The sequence below is a fragment of the Balaenoptera acutorostrata genome, chromosome 13 (assembly GCF_949987535.1).
Source record: "Balaenoptera acutorostrata chromosome 13, mBalAcu1.1, whole genome shotgun sequence".
Classification (NCBI taxonomy): Eukaryota; Metazoa; Chordata; class Mammalia; order Artiodactyla; family Balaenopteridae; genus Balaenoptera; species Balaenoptera acutorostrata.
The window spans coordinates 91,296,298-91,315,617 of NC_080076.1; the positions used below are offsets into that span (position 1 = coordinate 91,296,298).

At 47.8% G+C, this 19,320-nt stretch overlaps 1 protein-coding gene and 1 long non-coding RNA gene across 2 annotated transcripts; one reads left to right on the plus strand and one right to left on the minus strand.

The window, feature by feature from the left end:
• Positions 1-1,009: 1,009 nt before the first annotated feature.
• LOC103005880 (uncharacterized) lies at positions 1,010-3,329 on the minus strand. The gene is made up of 3 exons (XR_009005121.1): positions 3,126-3,329; positions 1,625-1,746; positions 1,010-1,151 (listed from the first exon to the last, which is right to left on the minus strand). It is a non-coding gene; the product is annotated as an uncharacterized LOC103005880 (long non-coding RNA).
• Positions 3,330-3,647: 318 nt separating this feature from the next.
• On the plus strand, positions 3,648-6,828 carry FZD10 (frizzled class receptor 10). Its single transcript, XM_007198371.3, has one exon. The coding sequence runs from the start codon at positions 3,932-3,934 to the stop codon at positions 5,675-5,677; it is 1,746 nt and encodes a 581-aa protein (XP_007198433.3). The 5' UTR covers positions 3,648-3,931; the 3' UTR covers positions 5,678-6,828.
• The last annotated feature ends 12,492 nt before the right edge of the window (positions 6,829-19,320 follow it).

Consider the following 19,320-nt stretch of genomic DNA (forward strand, 5'->3'; position numbering starts at 1 on the left):
AAGTAACACCACGTGCACTTCATGGGATCATCAAACATCAATGTGCCAGGAGAGATGCTCCAAGCAACTGTTCCTGGAAAACACAGATAACCGGAACCACTTTCTACCTTCAACTTTATTAATACCCTTCTCTTTTCCTGAGCTCTGCTGATATTCTACAAGTTCACTCTTCCAATTAGCTCGTAACGTGCTAAGTCTATGGTTCAATTTCTTTCTATTGCTGAAAGTTAGTACTTTTTATCTGAAAGAGATTACTGTGGGTTTTCTCAAATCTCATTTCAGAAAGATCTCACACAGTGCTTATAATTTCCACTGACTATAACATCGTAAGAGGAGATACAACTTTGACTTTTAGCAATATCTGTGTCAAAGTGTTTTCTACTTCGGACCTCGCTAGAACGAGATGAAACTCTGCCTCTCTCTCAATTTCCTTCCATCCAAAAATATTTAGTTTTCCATCAAAATATTGCCTGACTCCTGAAATCATATTCCCATTCAAAAACCTTATACTTTTCTGGGCAAACATTTGCAAGAACTTGAAGGTAGTTAATGTTTAAGAGTGTCTCTCCCATATATATATTTTTAGGCAGTTGGGGTAAAACATATATATATTCCTTGTCCCTGCATGTTATTTGAAATCATGTTTAATTATAAAGTTTCATTAAAAACCTTTGCTCAAAATTTTAGAGGCCTAATAAGATTTCCATTAATTTAAACATATCGCTATTCCCACGACAGCCCCAAATGCTTTCTTTTCCCTCTTTCATCCGTGGTTAAATATGTAAATAAAATGTCTAAAGTCATTCTTCAAAGAAGACAAAAGAAAAAAGAGCTGAGGGGAGAGACAGCCATAAAATTCCTCCCAATTCTCCATAACATTTGCCAGAGGGGGGCCAGTTGCCAGCCCGGGCTGAGCAGCAGGGAAGCCGCTGTTCCTTAGAATCACACATCTCAAATCCCACACACAGGGGAAAAAAAATAAAATAAAATATCTTTTCAGCTGGAGCCATCAAAAGACCCTTTTCATTTATTAGTTACAGAGTTATCTTGCAGTTGGTGATTTCTCAGAGCCCTCATTTTTCTATCATAATGTCTATTTGTTGGTTTCCATCTCAGCTGGGCACAGCGAAGCACTTCTGCAGACATTTTTCCTAAAAAAAACGAGAGAAGAAAGCAATCTGAAGTGGTTATAGTGAAAATAATGGGTCTGAACATGGCTGAATTAAAACAGCACAGAAAAGATCAATTAGGAGGCACTTTCCCAAAGAGCTAACACCCCGCTCTTGGTGTTTGGCACTGCCCCTGACTCTCTCACATTTATATTTTCAGAGTTTCTGAGGGAAGGAAAGGAAAAGGAAAAGAAGGAAAACGATGTCCAAGGAAGGATCTTGGCAAGGAAAATTCTAGAAAAGCCAAAGGATGTCCACTGAATCTTTTTTAATGGAAACGTTTGGAAAATAGCTCACTAGACTCAAAAACAATATACACACGCACAAAAAAAAAAACAAAACAAAACAACCCCATCCCCAAACAAAACTATCGTAAGAAAAATGGCAGCCTTTTAAAAAGCATCTCGGCAAACAATCCAGTTGAAGGCGGTTGTTCTGACTGCCTTCGCGTTTACCTCGACCACCTTTTTCTCCACTTTCTTCCTCACCCGAACCTCTTCCAACACCTCACACTGAGATCCAGGGACATTGATTCAGTGCTCGGTGCAATTCCCAGCCTCATTCGTCTCAGTGTTTGCTGGATCCATGGATGCATGGATGGATGGATGGATGGATGGAAAGAAGGAAGGAGGGAGGGAAGGAAGGAAGGAAGGAAGGAGTGGATATGTGAGTTCTCCCAAGTTTACTAGATGTAAAATCCTACGACTTGTTTCAAATAAAAGCCAATACTCTAAAAAGCCTTCTCAGAGGAAGTGCCCTCCTTCTGCCCCCGCCGACAAGAAGCTTCCCACGAGATAAGGGCCTAGCAGAACCGTTTCCTTCTTGGGCGCCGCCTAGAAATAGCCGGGAACCCGCAGCGCCCGTCGCTCCTGCAAAGCCCCGGGTGGGGGGGGCAGGGGGGGCGACAAGACCGGGGGCCCCCCGCACCGACTCTCAGGGATGTCTGGACACACGGCACAGAGGGCTAACCCCAGAAAGGCAGGAGGAAAAAGGAGGCCCCGGTCCGCAGGGCCTCTCCTCCCGCCCGGGGAAGTCCTCCAACTGTCCCCTCTATGCGTGATCCTGGGAGTTTCCGAAAAACTTTAAGAGATCCCGACCTCGAGAGCGGCTAAGAGGAGAGAGGCCCGGCCACCTCCTAGGGGTCCTGTTTACTGAAGGGTTAATACGGGCAGCCAGGTGACGCGCCGGGCAAGTTCTCTGGAGGTGGGGCGTGGGCGTGCGTGGCCGAAGTGACTTCGTCCCCAACTGGCCCCCCCCATCCGAGGGGGGTGATCTAAGGGCACTGGGCCAGGACGCTCCTTCCACACTTTTTAAGAGAACTGAGAGGCACGGGCGCCTCCCCTTGCCCGGGGAGTTGGGGACCCTCGGAGCGAGCTGACTCAGCGCCCGCCCACCTCCCACCCTCAACGCCGCAGCGTCCCGCGGGTCTGCAGCCCAGGAGGGAGCGGGCCGGGCAAATCACTGGCCAAATAATATAAATACCCGACGAGCGAATGACTTCCTATAATAAATAAACCCAGCCGCCTAGAAGAACTCAGCAGCCCTGCCTGGCGCGAGGCCCCTCAACTCCACGGCGCTGTCGGGGGCGCGGGTCCCTCTGCTACACGCCAAGCCCCCCACGGCCCGAGGCGGGGGTGGGGGTGGGGGGATGGGACCTAAGAGCCCCAGGAAGCTGCCCGCCCCTCCCCCTCCCCCTCCCCGCCTTCTCCGCGGAGACCTCGGAGGCGCGGCCCTAAACTCTGGATTCCCAGAGCCCTTCCCCCCGGCCCTTAGCTCCACTCTTTGAAATTTCAAAGAGACCCCCCTCCCCGGAGCCGGAGCCCCGACGCAGGCCTGGCAACTCCGCAGCCTCGGGAAGATGCGGGCAGGTTTACAAGCGAAGGGGCCACTTTATGGCCGAGGCCATAAAACGCAAATCCCACCTCGCTTTGAAAGCGCCCTCCGCCCGGGACCCACCATAAAAACCAGGGGCGACGCGCCCCCAGCCTCGGCCGCGGACCAGCCCGCCCCCTCCTCCGGCCGGGCTCCGAACTCCCAGTAACCCCGGCGTCCTTGGGCTGCGGGGCACGAGGCCGGGGGCTCCCCGGGAAACGGGGCGCAGGCGGGGAGGCGGCGCGAGGCCAAGTCGGAGGCCGGCGCAGAGGGCGAAGGAGCGGCGGGAGGGGCGCACGGGAGGGCGGGCGGCGCGGGGCCGGGGGGCGGCGGCGGGCGCGGGCGGCCCCGAGCTGCGCTTTCTCATGCAAAGCAGCGGCGGGGCGGGGCGGGGCGCGCGGCCGGGGGCGGGGCCTGTCACCGCTCGCCTCTTTCCCCCTTTGCCTTTGCGCTCGTCGGCTCCGGCCGGGACCAGATCTCCGCGAGGCTGCGGGCCGGGCCGAGGCCGGCGCGGGGAGGGCGGAGCCGCCGCCAGCCGCCGGCCCCCGTGCGCCCGCGCCGCCCGCCCTCTCCGAGCGCGCTCCCACGAGAGGCCAAAGTTGGCGGCGGCGGCGGCGGCGGCGGCGGCCCGCGCGCCGAGGGCTCCGGGGCTCCTCTCGCTTCCCGGTATTGTTCGCAAACTTTGCTCTTCTCCTCCGCGGCCTCACCTCGGCGGACGCGGCGCGCGGAGAGCGGGGCCGGGGGCGCTCTGTGCGCACCGCTCGGGCTGAGCTGGGCGGGCATGGGCGGGGGCCCGAGCGGGGACGAGGAGCCGGAGCCGGCAGCCCGAGCCCCGGAGCGGCGGCTCTGAGGGCGGCCGACCTCCCCGCGGGGACACCTCCGACGCCACCATGCAGCGCCCGGGCCCCCGCCTGTGGCTGGTCCTTCAGGTGATGGGCTCGTGCGCCGCCATCAGCTCCATGGACATGGAGCGTCCGGGCGACGGCAAGTGCCAGCCCATCGAGATCCCGATGTGCAAGGACATTGGCTACAACATGACCCGCATGCCCAACCTGATGGGCCACGAGAACCAGCGCGAGGCCGCCATCCAGCTGCACGAGTTCGCGCCGCTGGTGGAGTACGGCTGCCACGGCCACCTCCGCTTCTTCCTGTGCTCGCTGTACGCGCCCATGTGCACCGAGCAAGTCTCCACCCCCATCCCCGCCTGCCGGGTCATGTGCGAGCAGGCCCGGCTCAAGTGCTCCCCGATCATGGAGCAGTTCAACTTCAAGTGGCCCGACTCGCTGGACTGCAGCAAACTCCCCAACAAGAACGACCCCAACTACCTGTGCATGGAGGCGCCCAACAACGGCTCGGACGAGCCCGCGCGGGGCTCGGGCATGTTCCCGCCGCTCTTCCGGCCGCAGCGGCCGCACAGCGCGCAGGAGCACCCGCTGAAGGACGGGGGGCCCGGGCGCGCCGGCTGCGACAACCCGGGCAAGTTCCGCCACGTGGAGAAGAGCGCGTCGTGCGCGCCGCTCTGCACGCCGGGCGTGGACGTCTACTGGAGCCGGGACGACAAGCACTTCGCCGTGGTCTGGCTGGCCGTCTGGTCCGTGCTCTGCTTCTTCTCCAGCGCCTTCACCGTGCTCACCTTCCTCATCGACCCGGCGCGCTTCAGGTACCCCGAGCGCCCCATCATCTTCCTCTCCATGTGCTACTGCGTCTACTCGGTGGGCTACATCATCCGCCTCTTCGCGGGCGCCGAGAGCGTCGCCTGCGACCGGGACAGCGGGCAGCTCTACGTCATCCAGGAGGGGCTTGAGAGCACGGGCTGCACCCTGGTCTTCCTGGTCCTCTACTACTTCGGCATGGCCAGTTCCCTGTGGTGGGTGATTCTCACGCTCACCTGGTTTCTGGCTGCGGGCAAGAAGTGGGGCCACGAGGCCATCGAGGCCAACAGCAGCTACTTCCACCTGGCCGCCTGGGCCATCCCGGCCGTGAAGACCATCCTAATCCTGGTGATGCGCAGGGTCGCGGGGGACGAGCTGACCGGCGTCTGCTACGTGGGGAGCATGGACATCAACGCCCTCACCGGCTTCGTCCTCATCCCGCTGGCCTGTTACCTCATCATCGGCACTTCCTTTATCCTCTCGGGCTTCGTGGCCCTCTTCCACATCCGGAGGGTGATGAAAACGGGTGGGGAGAACACGGACAAACTGGAAAAGCTCATGGTGAGGATAGGGGTCTTCTCCGTGCTCTACACGGTGCCGGCCACCTGTGTGATTGCCTGTTACTTTTACGAACGCCTCAACGTGGAGTATTGGAAGATCCTGGCCACGCAGCACAAGTGCAAAATGAACAACCAGACTAAAAACCTGGACTGTCTGATGGCCGCCTCCATCCCCGCGGTGGAGATCTTCGTGGTGAAGATTTTCATGCTGCTGGTGGTGGGCATCACGAGTGGCATGTGGGTCTGGACATCCAAGACCCTGCAGTCCTGGCAGAACGTTTGCAGCCGCAGGTTCAAGAAAAAGAGCCGAAGAAAACCGGCCAGCGTGATCACCAGCAGTGGAATTTACAAAAAAGCCCAGCATCCCCCAAAAACCCATCTCGGGAAATACGAAATCCCTGCCCAGCCTCCCACCTGCGTGTGAATGGCACTTGGAGGGAAGGCCGGAGCGGAAAACTTTCCCAGAGAGCATACAGTGGCAGTCAGAGCCAAAACATGGTGCTTTTCTCCGTTGGTTGGTTGGTTGCTTGTTTTGTTTTGTTTTTTTCTTTTCTTTTTTTAAATAAAAGTAAAAGGAAAAAAAAAAAGAAAATAAAAAGCTTTTACCCTGAAATTCAGGATGCTGTGATAACACTGAAAGTCAAAATGTACTTAAAGGCTTTTGTTTTGTTTTGGTTTTGTTTTCAGTGAAGGAGAACCCTCCCAGTTAAGTAGCCTCTTGTGTGACTAATTTGTGGTAACACAGTTGATTCAGGCCCCCAGAAGAAAACTTTTGTTTAGGACCTTCCATAAATATACATATGTGTGTTTGAGTTGGCTTTGCTATCCATTTACAAATCAGAGAAGAGATAACTTCTTTGCAAATTAAAGAGCCTCTGCTGAGTTTCAAAAAGAGAGAGAGAAAGAGAGAGAGAGAGAGCCGCTGTCCTGCTGGGGAGCCGTCCCAGGGCCACCCTCAGGAAGGCTGCGTGTAGACAGCAACTTCTGTGCAAACAGGAAGAAAGAGAAAGCCTGACAACTCAGCACCCTCCAGTGGATTTGGAGTCACTTAAAAGAGACTCCAGCCTCCAGCCTCCACAAATGGTCCTTCTCCGACATAGAAACTTCCACCACACCTAATACTGGTCAATGCCAACGATGTGCAATACATTTTCTTTTCTCTTTACATGAAAATCAAAAGAGAAACAAGTATTTTGCTGTACATAAAGACAACAAAAGAAATCTCCTAACAAAAGAACTAAGAGGCCCAGCCCTCAGAACCCCTTTAGTTTTACAGTTTGTGGCTTTTTAATGGAAACCAAGCCAAAGCGATACACGTTTGGACTGATTTGCGGAAGGGTGGGTGGAGAGGGGAGAAGGATCATTCAAAAGGGCCCAAAGGGCTTATTGACTCTTTCTATTGTTAAACAAATGGTTTCCATGAATAGACCCGGGAAGCCATCTACCAACCTTGGAGTTTATTCTCCTCACCAGGAAACGCCAGGAAAGAGTGGTCCTGCTGGTGTCTATTTGTAATATATGATATTTTTCATGCTTCACTATTTTATTAAAAATAAAAGACGTTCTTTTGTTTGGTGCTGGTCCCTTGTGCGTTGTAAGGTGACCCTTCTTAGTGCGTGGAGAGAACAGAGAAAACTTTCTCCCTCTGTTTGCTTTTCAAGCAAATCCTGCGTGTGCATCTCTCTCTAGAGGTCATTGGTTATCTATGTGAAATGGCAAATGGGCGGATTCCAAAGTGGGCAGGATGATTTAATTTCGGGCTGTAGAGGAATTACATGCAGGAAGCGGCTATGGTTGGAAGTTGCCTCTGAGTGGCAGGATTCAAGGGCCCGGTTTTAGCACAGTTCATTAAGAAGCATCTTGGGTACTAAGCATGGATACACTCGTGCCCCTGGACTAGGGTCTGGAGAATGGATCCAGCCAATTAGGAGAATTAAGTCAGAGTAGGGCTCAGTTGACCTGCTGGGGTCAAATTGTACTGAGATAGAATGGCATACAACCGTCCAAAGGACGCTGGCTTTACAGCAACTCCTGGACACGTTTACAAAACAGACTGTAGATCTGGACAGGATAAAATATCTGCTAAGGGTGCTGAGTCATCAAGCAGAAGTTCATCAGCTTTGCACACCCTTGTACTCGCTTCTTCTCCCGTGTTTGCTGTCTGAGTTGTGTAGCTGTAGACCTGAAGTGGGCCTGGGTTCCTCTTGTCAGAGGCACCGCTAAACTCAAGTTCTAACCCAAGGGCACCGTTAGACCAACTGCCCTGGGGACCTGACAGCACAAGCCGAGCCATCGGTGGGTCATCCTGATGCCAAGCTCCAGGTTGAACAAAGAGCTCTTAAGAATTTTGAGCATCGATTAAACACTTACTAATGATGGACGGAAGCCTGAAGAACAGGGCAGCCTGTTTCCTGCAGATGGTGTTTAGGAATTAAGCCTGAGGACCCAGGCCACCCTTGCATCAATGACACTAGAAGTGAACAATGGTATCAATCTTTTTTTTTTTTTTTAGGGGGGGCTGGTAGGGGGGTTTGCTGTAGCATGCGGGAGCAGGGAACTTGGATGATTTGGAACCAAGTTTGAGAAACACCAACTAGGTAGGTCAAGTAATTTAAGGTAAAATCCAGAATAGCCTTCAGTGCATTAAAAAAGAAAAAACGGTAAAAAAAAAAAATGCCCACAAATAGAAACCTATTTGTCGATTGTTCCCATCTAGCCCCCGAAAAGACTAAAGGTATTTCCGTACATGTGTATGTATGTCGTGTACCCTTTCTGTAACTCCTAGGAAAAATAAAAATGACATTTTGGAATGGAGCTTGGAAAAGTCGAGGAAGGTAACTGTCAGAGCACTGCGGTGAAAGTCCAAGCTGGGTACGAGCTTAAAATACTCAGTTCTAAAAGCATTAGACTAATTGGCGGTTTCGGGTCTGCCCATGTTCAGCTATGTAGGCTTTAGACGGTGGATCCAAGGAAAATCAAGGCATCCATGAGAGCCTTTGCTGTTGTTTAGAACAGCGGTCCCCAACCTTTTTGGCACCAGGAACCGGTTTTGTGGAAGACAATTTTCCACGCATGGGGTAGGGGGCGGGGGGCGTGCTTCAGGCGGTCATGTGTGTGAGTGATGGGGAGCAGCTCAGCTCCTGCTATGTGGCCTGGTTCCTGACAGGCCACGGACGCCTGGTTTAGAATGTGCAGGATTTCCAAAAGAACTGTTGACTGCCTTCATTTGGAGATTTCCCCGCACCAAAGGCTGCGTGCGGCCTTTAGCTCCAGGAAAATGGAAACCTGTCTTGGGTGACAGATCAGAGGGGTGAGGTCCTGGTAAGAAGAAGCTCAGAGAAGGTGATGGGCCAAGGTCACGCTGCTGTCCACAGCTGTCCGTTCATTCTTTCATTCATTCCATTATCCACATACAGCTCTCCACCACCCAGTATATATGCCAGGGCCCGGGAAACAGAGAAGCAGGCTTTGGCTTCAAGAAGGTCACAGGCTGGTAGAGGAAACCTGCGTAGCTATAACGGGCGCTTGGGCACGACACATCTTATATGTTCTTCTATTCTGAGTCAGGGAGGCATCCCAGAAGTGGCTTGGAATTCACAGAAGGCAAAAGATTCAACGCGTATAATTTCACCGCAGGGTGAAATTGCAGCAACGTGTTGATGGTTGAGTTATACACAGGGAATAGAGAACTCCATGAAGACCTAGACGATGCCCAGCACCTGGCAGGAGGCCTCGGAGTCGTAATAATAACTACAACAACAATAACAATGATAGTCATAGTGTAGCAGACCTTTCAGAACACTTCCTGTGTGCTGAGTGCTTGACAGCCGTTGTGTCATTTAATTATCAGGACAATCCATTCAGGTAAGTACTCTTATCAGCCCCACTTCATATATGAAGACCCGGAGGCACAGAGAGGTTACGTAAACTCCCAGGGTCATACAGCAAGTAATTAGAGCCGAAATAGGAACCGGGTAGTATGATAATAGATCGCAGTTCCGTAAGTAATTGTTGAATGAATGAATGATAGCTTAGCACTTTGTACCAGCTACTACGCTAAGCACTTTACATGTATTCATTCAATTCTCTAGCAGGTTTTGGTAGAGCTATTCTTATCCCCCGTATTAGAGATGAGGACATTAGAGCACAGAGAAGTCAAGTCACTTGCCCAAGGCCACAGGGGTAGCAGGAAGGGAGCCCAGAATGTGAACCCTGGCTTTGTGCCTCCAAACCTGCCCCTCTGACCGCTAGGCCCTCCTGCCTCTCTCGGTGGTTCTGAGGACTTTACGTGGATCAGATCATTTCGTCTTCATAGCAGCCCTCCGTGCCTTTGCTGCAAGCAAAAGAGGCTCAAGATCACATTGGCAAAATACAAAGCTCCCTTCGCCAGCATGGAGAACAGAAAAGCAGGGGGTGTGACAAACTGCCTTTCTGCACTGGTCCTGAAAGTGAGCTGAGGGCGTAGCAGTGGGGATGAGCAAAGAGGGTAGATGGAGAGGCACTTAGAAGGGAGAAGCAGCAGGGCTTGGCTTTACGCAGAGAAGAAGCAAGAGGGGATGGGTGCTCAGGGGACCAGGGTGAATGTCACCGAGACAGGAGGAAATAAACAGAAGAGAATGGAGCGAGGCGTGCGATGAAGAAGGAAAGATAAATGCAGTGTAGACACTTTGTGTTTGAGCGTATCTGATACCTCCAGGTGGGCAAGGCTCATCTGCAGGCTGTGATGGGGGTGTCACACAGGTGGGTGTCCAGAAATGGTCAGGGTTGCAGGAGAGATTAGTCAGGTGGGTGGGGGTCTCTCCAGGGACAGAGCAGGGAAGAGGACAGAGCAGGCCGCAGAGGGTGACTTGACTGAGTGCAGCCAAGCCTCGACTTAACCACTCAGGCTCCAATTCATTTTTATAGTAAAAGGATTGTAGGAGATTAAGGAAATGGTCTCATCCGGAGTCAAAATATGTGATCCAGATAGAGATAAGGGGGAGTTAGGAGGCTGAATGCCTGAGACCCCTCCTCTCTTACCCACCCGTGCCTGGGGCACTGCCTCTTTCTCTTTAACCCTTGGGCCACCCAAGCAAAATCAACGTAAGCACCACAGGCTGGCATTCTTTAACCCTCGCACCTACTGAGTTGCTGCTCCAAGACCGAAAACCAGAAAACAAAAATCAAGAAGTATTATCAAGGCAATAGATATTATCCTATTTTCCATATTAATTTTTTTAGGAGAGAGAGAAATACAGAAAGGAATAACAGATCGGAGTGCAAATTGGCATCTCACACTTACAGGACGTGGAGCTATAACACAGTTTAGGATTGAACATTATCTGGCTCCAACTATGCCCTGGTGTCCAGTCTGACTCAGCCCCTTGGGAAGCTGCTTTTCCTTGGGCAAGCTGCTGCAACTTTAATCCATAAAATGGAGGTGATAGTGGACCCCCCTCCCGGGGCTGTCACTCCCGAGGTGCCCAGTTGTTTTAATAGCTCTCTATGCATTAATCCGTCTTTTCCTCACTACAGTCCAGCAGACATGAGATTCAATAAAATCATATGTGTAAAGTGCCTCGAAGATTGTGGGCACTGAGTTCGTCTCAATAAACACTATTATTATGTTTATTTCCCCTCCCCCAGAAAGTTCAACCCGGCACGCTAATAAGTAATGATCTTTAAAGACAATGCGTTTTTGTTCTGCGTTTCTTAGAGAAACACTTTTTCCAGTACCCGTGTTCAGGTTCCACAGAATACCCGCTGATCTTTCAAGTTTAAAAGGCAGGCACAACGCCTCTGCAGCGGTGGAAAATAGTCTCTGTCTTTCTCTTTGAACACGTTCACATCATAGCCGACTTCCCGGGAAATCAGACCTCACGCGCGGACGCCTCTGTACGCAAATGGATAAGATGGCTGTAACATGGAGATGGAGAAAAACGGCCAGACTTCAGGGAAACTCGCTGAACACACTCCGGCAACATAGTGTGGAGTGTTTTTTTAATGTTTTATGAAGAGTGTGAAGGCCAAGCTGGAGGGAGGAGGGAAGGAGATGCGTTTGAAATCTGCAAAGAATAAGTTTCAGTTGCCGAGGTTGTAATTGGGGACTTAACCAGTCCCACCCCTACGAAGACGATGCTGTTAGATCCTGTACAATGGCCACAGCCCAGTCGGACTTTTCCAAAGTCACTGAGTTTCACTTTGTTATTATAAGACTTTTTTGGGGGGGGGGCGGTGCCAGGCTGGCATTCAGGGGGCTTCCGTTTATAGGAAGGGATTCATTAAAAACCATGCTTGGAACACACCCACCTCCATCCCACCCAAAGGAACTTTTGCAGTCGGTGACTTCGGGGGTTCTGTAATGGTGGGAGAGGGTGTTCTCAGGGGGTCTCTGACGACAGGTGGTCTCTCAAAACAGATGTCCCCCAAGGGAGCAATTTGTGGCATTTTAGGGACTCTTTGCAATAAAAAAAACCCCCAAAAAGACAAACCTTAAAAACCTATCCTAACAATGTTTTCAGTATTTTAGGCAGAACTACGAAGTCATCAACCTGACAGATGATAAATCAGTGTCTGCTTTAAAAGGTGGGAGCCGGTGATTATGAGGTGCAGGTGCCGACTTTGATCAGAAGTGACAAGCCCTGGGGTTGGGGCCACTCTTCTCCCCTTCTCCCCCCAGGGCAGAGCAGCCCCTGTGTACCTTCCAGGGCCACCCCTCTCGTAAAACAGCTGGATTTTGTTGGCTTTGAGTAAGATACTTCATTTGCAAGCTGATTTTCTTCCTGCAGCTCATCTGAAGCCATATTCCTGAAGCTGTGTCAATATCATGTAGGTTTCATTGGCTTCCAGGCTCATAGGAGATGGCTTTAATTTGAACTAAATCCAGAAATAGTTTTGGCCAACTGAAATATTGTTGTTGTTGTTGTTTTTTCTGAAAGGGACTTTCTTTAAAAATTGAGAAAATAAAATCCACACACGGCATAGAGTAAAGAGAACATGAGAGATCTGTGAGGAGTTTGTAATTCTAATTTTGCTATAATGGTGACACAGGTCGATGCAGACCAAACAAAAACAACATGGAGGATAGAAAAAACCAATTATAAAATTTGCCATTCTTTTATGGGTGCCATGACTGCAACCCTTTTTTCAATCAACAAAACCCAATATGCAGCAATGCTCAGAGTATTGGGTCACATCTCTTGGGTAAACAGAGGATATTAGAAAAAACAGGAGAGCATCAAACAAAGTTAGATGTATCATTTTAACTTTCAACCCACCTCTCCCTTCTAAAGGTTTTATTCTTGCTAAGGCAAAATTTTCCCACATGTCCCAGGGGATGAACCAAAATTATCAATACTAAATCAGGTAAAATAATCCCACTGGATTAGGGGTGTACATGTCACTCAGACCAGTAAGTGAGATGTAAGATAAGTTCTCCTGGTGGGATAGAAGAATGGGAATGTGCAGGTGGAAGTCAGGGACGATTCAAGGAAAGATTTTCCTAGATGATAAAAAGACAGATGTTGAGGAAGCCTGTCGTTTTCCTCCATGGAATGTGGAGTGTGAAAGCCATATGTGGAGATGGGGAGCTACTGCAATCATTTTGTGACCATGAGGCAATAAACTCAATATTCAAGCCCACACTACGAGGACGGTAGGTGCAAAACAAGAGCCAACTTTGTGATGACTCATTGAGCTACTGCACTTCCAGGCTTCTTGTTATTCAAGGTAATTAACTGCCTGTATCCTCTGAATGTCAGCAAGTTTGGTGTTCTGTGACTTGCAGGAAAATATATCTGATAGAACCAAATAGCCCAGTGCTTCTCAAACTTTAACGTGCATACAAATCACCTGGAGCTTTCACTAAAATGCAGATCCTGATTCCATAGGTCTGGGTGGGACCCAAGATTCTGCATTTGTAATAAGCTCCCAGGTGAGGCAGACGTTGCTGACTTTCCTGACCCTACTATGATCTACTAATAACCACCATTTGACATTTAAACCCCTCCTCATTACTCCTGACAGTAATTATATGGACTTACCTTGGACACCACCACTTGGGTGTCCTATCTTGGACTAGCTCTCAGTTTTGTTTTGTTTTTTGTTTTGTTTTTTAAATGGCAGTGCCACACTTTTTTTTTTTTAATTAATTTATTTTTGGCTGCGTTGGGTCTTCGTGGCTGTGCGCAGGCTTTCTCTAGTTGTGGCGAGCAGGGGCTACTCTTCGTTGAGGTGCGCAGGCTTCTCATTGCAGTGGCTTCTCATGCTGTGGAGCACGGGCTCTAGGCACGCGGGCTTCAGTAGTTGTGGCACGTGGGCTCAGTAGTTGTGGCTCGCGGGCTCTAGAGCGCAGGCTCAGTAGTTGTGGTGCACAGGCTTAGTTGCTCCGCGGCATGTGGGATCTTCCCAGACCAGGACTCGAACCCGTGTCCCCTGCATTGGCAAGCGGATTCTTAACCACTGCACCACCAGGAAAGCCCTAGCTCTCAGTTTTAAGACATGTCCTATATTGAGTCAAAATCTGCTTCCTTATGACTATTTCCTACTAGTTCTACTTTTATGACAGTGGTCCTCCTATAACACATCTGATCCGTTTTCCATATGAAAGCACCTTATGTCTTCCAAGTTGGGTGTTATGTGCTCTCTGCATCTATTTTGATTCTTAAAACTGCTGCCCAAATAACTTGGTTCTCCCTTTGCTGACTGTCCCCAGAGTGTGCTTACCTTGGTCTAAGCCCTTGTTAAGGAAGATGCCCACAAGTGGATGCAATTCTCCAGGAATTGTTTGACAAGGATAGGATAGAGCGGGATCATTGGACACCTACAGCAAATATAATACATAATAATGGGGCACTAGATGCATTTTCATCAAAGCTGGAACAGAACAAGGCTGTCAACTATGATTTGATGTTACCCCGGCCATGCTAGACCATGCAGTAAGGCAAGAGGCGAGACAAGGTAAAATCATTGGAAAGTGATTGAAAGGAGAATTAGCCAAAAGTGGAATTGATGAGAATTGATAAGGAGACTTAGAAAAAACAGATCTACAAAAATCACTAGCTTCCTTATATACCAGCAGTAGCCAGTTGAAAATATAAACAAAATAAAAGACCACCTTTACAATAGCTACAAAAAGCATAGGTACTATATATAAAGTAGGTAACCAACAAAGACCTATTGTATAGCACAGGGAACTATACTCAATATTCTGTAAGAACCTATAAGGGAAAAGAATCTGAAAAAAATATATATATATATATATATATTTCACTTTACTGTACACCTGAAACTAACACAACGTTGTAAATTAACACTTAAAGTTTTTAAAAAAGTGTAGGCAGACTACCTAGAAATAAACTTAACAACATGCAAACTTTTTGAAAAAAATGTTGCTATCTTACTAAAAAGCATAAGTAATTGGAAAAATTATGCCATGTACCTGGTAATATGTCAATTATCCACCAAATTGATTCCTAAATATAATGCAATTCCAATTTTAAAATCTGTAATTTTTGGAACTCTACAAAATGGTAGGAAATCCGTCGTATTTGAACAAATACCCAAGGGGGGGAAACCTGTAAAAGTGATGAGCAAGGGCGTAATTTATCAGATAGTGAAGTGCAGTGTAAATCTACAGTAACTAAAGGAGCATGGGACAAGCTTTAAAACAGACAAATTAATGGAACAAAATATAGTGACCAGAAAGAATTGCAACTGAATTTGGAACTTTATTTCAAATAAATAAGAAAGAATGGATTATTCAATCACTAGTGTTGAGGCTTGTTTTAGATATGGGGATATTTTTATATTAAACCTTTACCTCATGCCTTTTATCAAAATACATTTTGGATTGTTAAAAGATTTACATTTATAAGATTTAAATGTAAAAATAAGACTACCAGTAGGGGAAAAAAAAAAAAAACTTCTCTAAAATCTTCATTCAGTAGAAAGGAAAGGCAGGTGAATACTTTTATAAGCTTATCAAGAAGCAGTTTTCTTAACATGACATCAAAGCCAAAACTATTTTTAAAAGTCATGATTTGGCTACATAAAAATATTAAAATTCTGTATGGCAAAAAGTTAATAAAAAATTTAAAAATGAAAAATCTCCATTAAAAAAAAGCATAAACTGTAGTTTCCTGTCTGGGTCTGTGCATCACCAATTCATATTACAAGAAATACTAATCACCCATAAATCTGTGGAAAGATATTTAACCTCACTCATGATAATCACAGGATACATGTGTAAAAACAAGATTATTTTTGCCTAACAGATTGGTACTTTTTTTAAAGGCTGTTAATACCTAGATTTGGCTTGGGTGTGGAGAAATGGGCTCCTCATACCATGCTAGTGGGAATATAAAATGGATCATCCTTTCTAGAGAGCAAATGCAACATGTAGCCAACATTTAAAATATATATATATATTCTCTGACCCAGCAATTCTACTTCTATTAAATGTGTTGAAAAACAGGAACAACCTAAATGTACACCAGCAGGCTGACTGTTCAATTACAGTAAATTCTTAGAAAATTGTGTAGTCATTAAAGTAATTATGTAGAACCATGTTATTAACATGGGAAAACGGCCAACCACATTACTAAGGCCGCTAACGTCAGCCAGGATGGACCAGCGCAGCCCTCTGGTTGTTTACGTTTGGCATGTTTTTGGATTTGTTCATACCTCTGCCATATCAGTTGTTAAACATTTTGAATATTATCCCTGTTATTAGTTGACAAAGCAGGTTATATAAGGCATTCTGTGTAGTAGCATTTCAGTTTTTGGAAAATGTGTGTATGTACCTGGAAAGGCAGAAAATATTTACAAAGGTTATCTATGTTTGGTGGGATTTATGGATAATCTTTACCTTCTTCTTTATACTTTCTCAATTTCAGTTTTTGTCAATAAACATGTATTAGATAGATAGGTAGATAGGTGATAGACAGATAGATAGATATCATAGATAGATTAGATAGATAGCTAGATAGATAGAATGTTAGATGAGAGATGGATGGATGGATGGATGGAGAGAAAGGTGAGAGAGAGATTGCAGAGCAATTAACAGGTCCGACTGTATAGCACAGGGAACTATATTCAATATCCTGTGATAAACAATAATGGAAAAGAATATTTGAAAAAAGAATGTAAATATCTATATCTATATCTATATATCTATATCTATCTGAATCGCTTTGCTGTACACCAGAAATTAACACAACATTGTAAATCAAATATACTTCAATAAAATAAATTTTAAAAAATAAATAATATTTTTGATGCAAAAAAAGGGATAATCGCCTACTTTCTTCTAGATCAGGGGCTGCAAATTAAAATACCTAAAGGGGCTAGGAAGACAATGAGTGAAACAGTATCAGACAATAAACAAGGAGTGTTATAGGGACTATGGGATCTATGTCTAAAAGGGAACCTACAGCTAAGTTCCAAACCGTTGTTGCCATTGAAGATTTGGGAGCTTGGTGTTAATAGAAATTCTGATTTTTAAAGATAAACCAGAAATCTTGATTCTGGAGGTCGGGAGGTGGAGTTTCAAATCTCCTGCTTTTATATGTAGACAACGAATTACAATTGTAAAAACACCATGCAGGACAAACAAATTGTATCTGCCGCTGCCATTTGCAATGCCTGTGTTAGATCCCACACTTGGTAATGTAAATGAGAATTATGTCAGCTATCTGATGGCCACGTGGTAGTAGTGATTTAAATCAAGCTCTCTGTCGTCTTTTTCCACAAAACTGGGTCTAAACCGCGCTCCACCTCACCCTGTTCTTTTAAGATTACCTTTCCCCCTCCCCAGATGCATGAACTGCATTCATCCCTGTTACATTTCCTTTTGTTCATTTCACCTTCATCCTTTGGATTACTATTTGCTTCCCTCTTCTGTAACGTACTTGAGTCTGGGTTCTTCTTGATGCCTATTTCTGTTATTCAACATGTGTTATTCTTCCAAAGTCTCTGTCATCCAAACTTGGGTACGTTTCCTCTGGGGCCTCTTGGTTTCACAAATTAATCCATCGTCTCCCTGTGGAGGGTGACCGGGTGTCTCAGTTCTCTGAGTTTGTTGTTTGGAAACCATCAGGTAATAGATAGCCGCTGTCCTCCTGCCCTCCAGAAGAATGGCTTTATTTGCGCTTTTGGAGTTCTGATGGCGTGAATATGGCTCCCGTCAGAATGAGCCTGGAAGATTTCCTCCAGTGCCATATCCCTCAACTTTAAAGTTCTTTAATAAATTATGCAGAAAGCACAGAAGCTGGCTTGTGAGAGCCGATTGTAAGCATCTCCACCCCAACTCTGTATTTGGCTGGTAGCTTGAAACCAGCATGGTGGGAGTATTTACACCACAGAAATCGGCAGGAGCCAGAACTTAGGGCTGATTTTTTTTCTTCTGGAGAGCTGGTTGCTAAACATTTTCCAGCATGCTGCCAAAGTCGTCTTTCTTTTTCTTCTCAGAGAGAAACCCAAGCAGCATACTCTTAAAATGCATGAACAGAAGTATGTGTGTTAGGCAAATTTTTCAAACCTCCTTTTCCCTTTCTACTTTAAAAATTACCCAGATCCTCATAATTGCTTCATTTATGTCCTATTCTTGAAATAATTAAGATAACAAAGGGCAGAAATTCCAGAGAAAGTGTCACGATGGTGCATCGGTTCCACGATCAGGTGTGTTGGTTGCCATCGTCCCTTTCATTTCACCCCTGATCCATTTGGGGATCCACGTGGTTAGGGGTACCCTGGCTCCACCCCTTTCTCCACCAAACTCTCCACGGAGTGGGGCAGGTACCCAAGCACAGTGAGTCTCCATCACCGGTGGGCACAGGCATGCTTTCTTCCTCTGGGTCGTGTAGCACGGCGATTTCAGGATTGAAAGCAGTGCCATGATTGCTGCTGTTATGAGGACACCCGGCCTGAGGACAAGCCAACACTGGGAGGGAGCGAGCCCTGTCCAGAGACTCTGAACCAACACCGTGCTGATGTCATGAGCCCCTGAATCCAACGGTGCCTGAATGAGAGCTCTCTTGGGCTTTTCAGTTCATAAATTAATTTTAGGCGTTACGGCAGGGTTTTCTCTTACTTTCATCCAACTGGTACGGGAGTGCAAATGGACACCTGCCATGGAATAGCCAGAGGAGGTGGGTAGAGTCATTCTGGAGCCCTGGTTATCTATTACTCCGTAGCAAGCACCTCAAAATGCGTACTCTCAAATCATCCTTTTATTTTGCCTGGGATTGGGGGAATCAGGAACTCTGGAAAGAGAGGGCTGGGTTGTCTGTCTCTGGCGATGGCTGGGGCATCCACCTCCACTTTTCTTTTCAGGTACACATCTGGCATCTTGGTCTCTCTCTTCCCCGCCCCCCACCCCCCGCCATGTGGTATCCCCTCCTCTAGGGCCACCTCACGTGGCCTGGGCTTCCCCACAGCATGGCAGTCTCAGGGTAGCTAGACTTCTCACGTGGCAGCTGGCTCCACCCAGAGAAGGCACCCTGAGAGCGTGGACAGAGAGGCTACCCAAAGCATCCCTCCCACCGTGCTCTGTCCCACAGAGAAGTGGCAGAGCCCCGCTTAGGTTCAAGGAGAGAGAGATTCCTCTCCACCCCTCAGGCGGAGGAGTGGCAGGGCCTCTGTGGTGGTCTTTTCCACACCCGGAGACAGGGTACCAGCTAAACTCACGAAGAACCAGACCCCTTCCACTTCCTGCCACGGATTCACCATCTTCTGTTGGCGTGTCCCAAATGGCAACCGAGGTAGCCTCTCCGTGGAAGGGTTTTCTCCTTTCTGTCCTTCCTGTCGGTGTTAGGCTGTCCCTATCTTTTGTAGCACGCTGATTTTTAACCCAAGGTTTTATCCTTGAAAGAGGCAGCTTAGGAGCCCGTGCTGACAGGTTTGGACTCCGGGTCTGTTCACCAGGCCGGCGAGGGACATTTTTTGCGGGCTGAGTTTGTTTACTTCTGGAAAAACTTGGCTTCCTGTTTCTAAGGGGGAACAGGTTTAAAAGGCCTCATAAAGAAGGGCTCTGAGCCTCTAAACATCCAATGGCTCTTAGAGAGCAGGACTTGATGAGTTAAGTGTAAA

What these genes read in the sequence shown, in the direction of transcription:
- FZD10 (XM_007198371.3), top strand. Translation starts at nt 3,932, where the DNA reads ATGCAGCGCCCGGGCCCCCGCCTGTGGCTGGTCCTTCAGGTGATGGGC.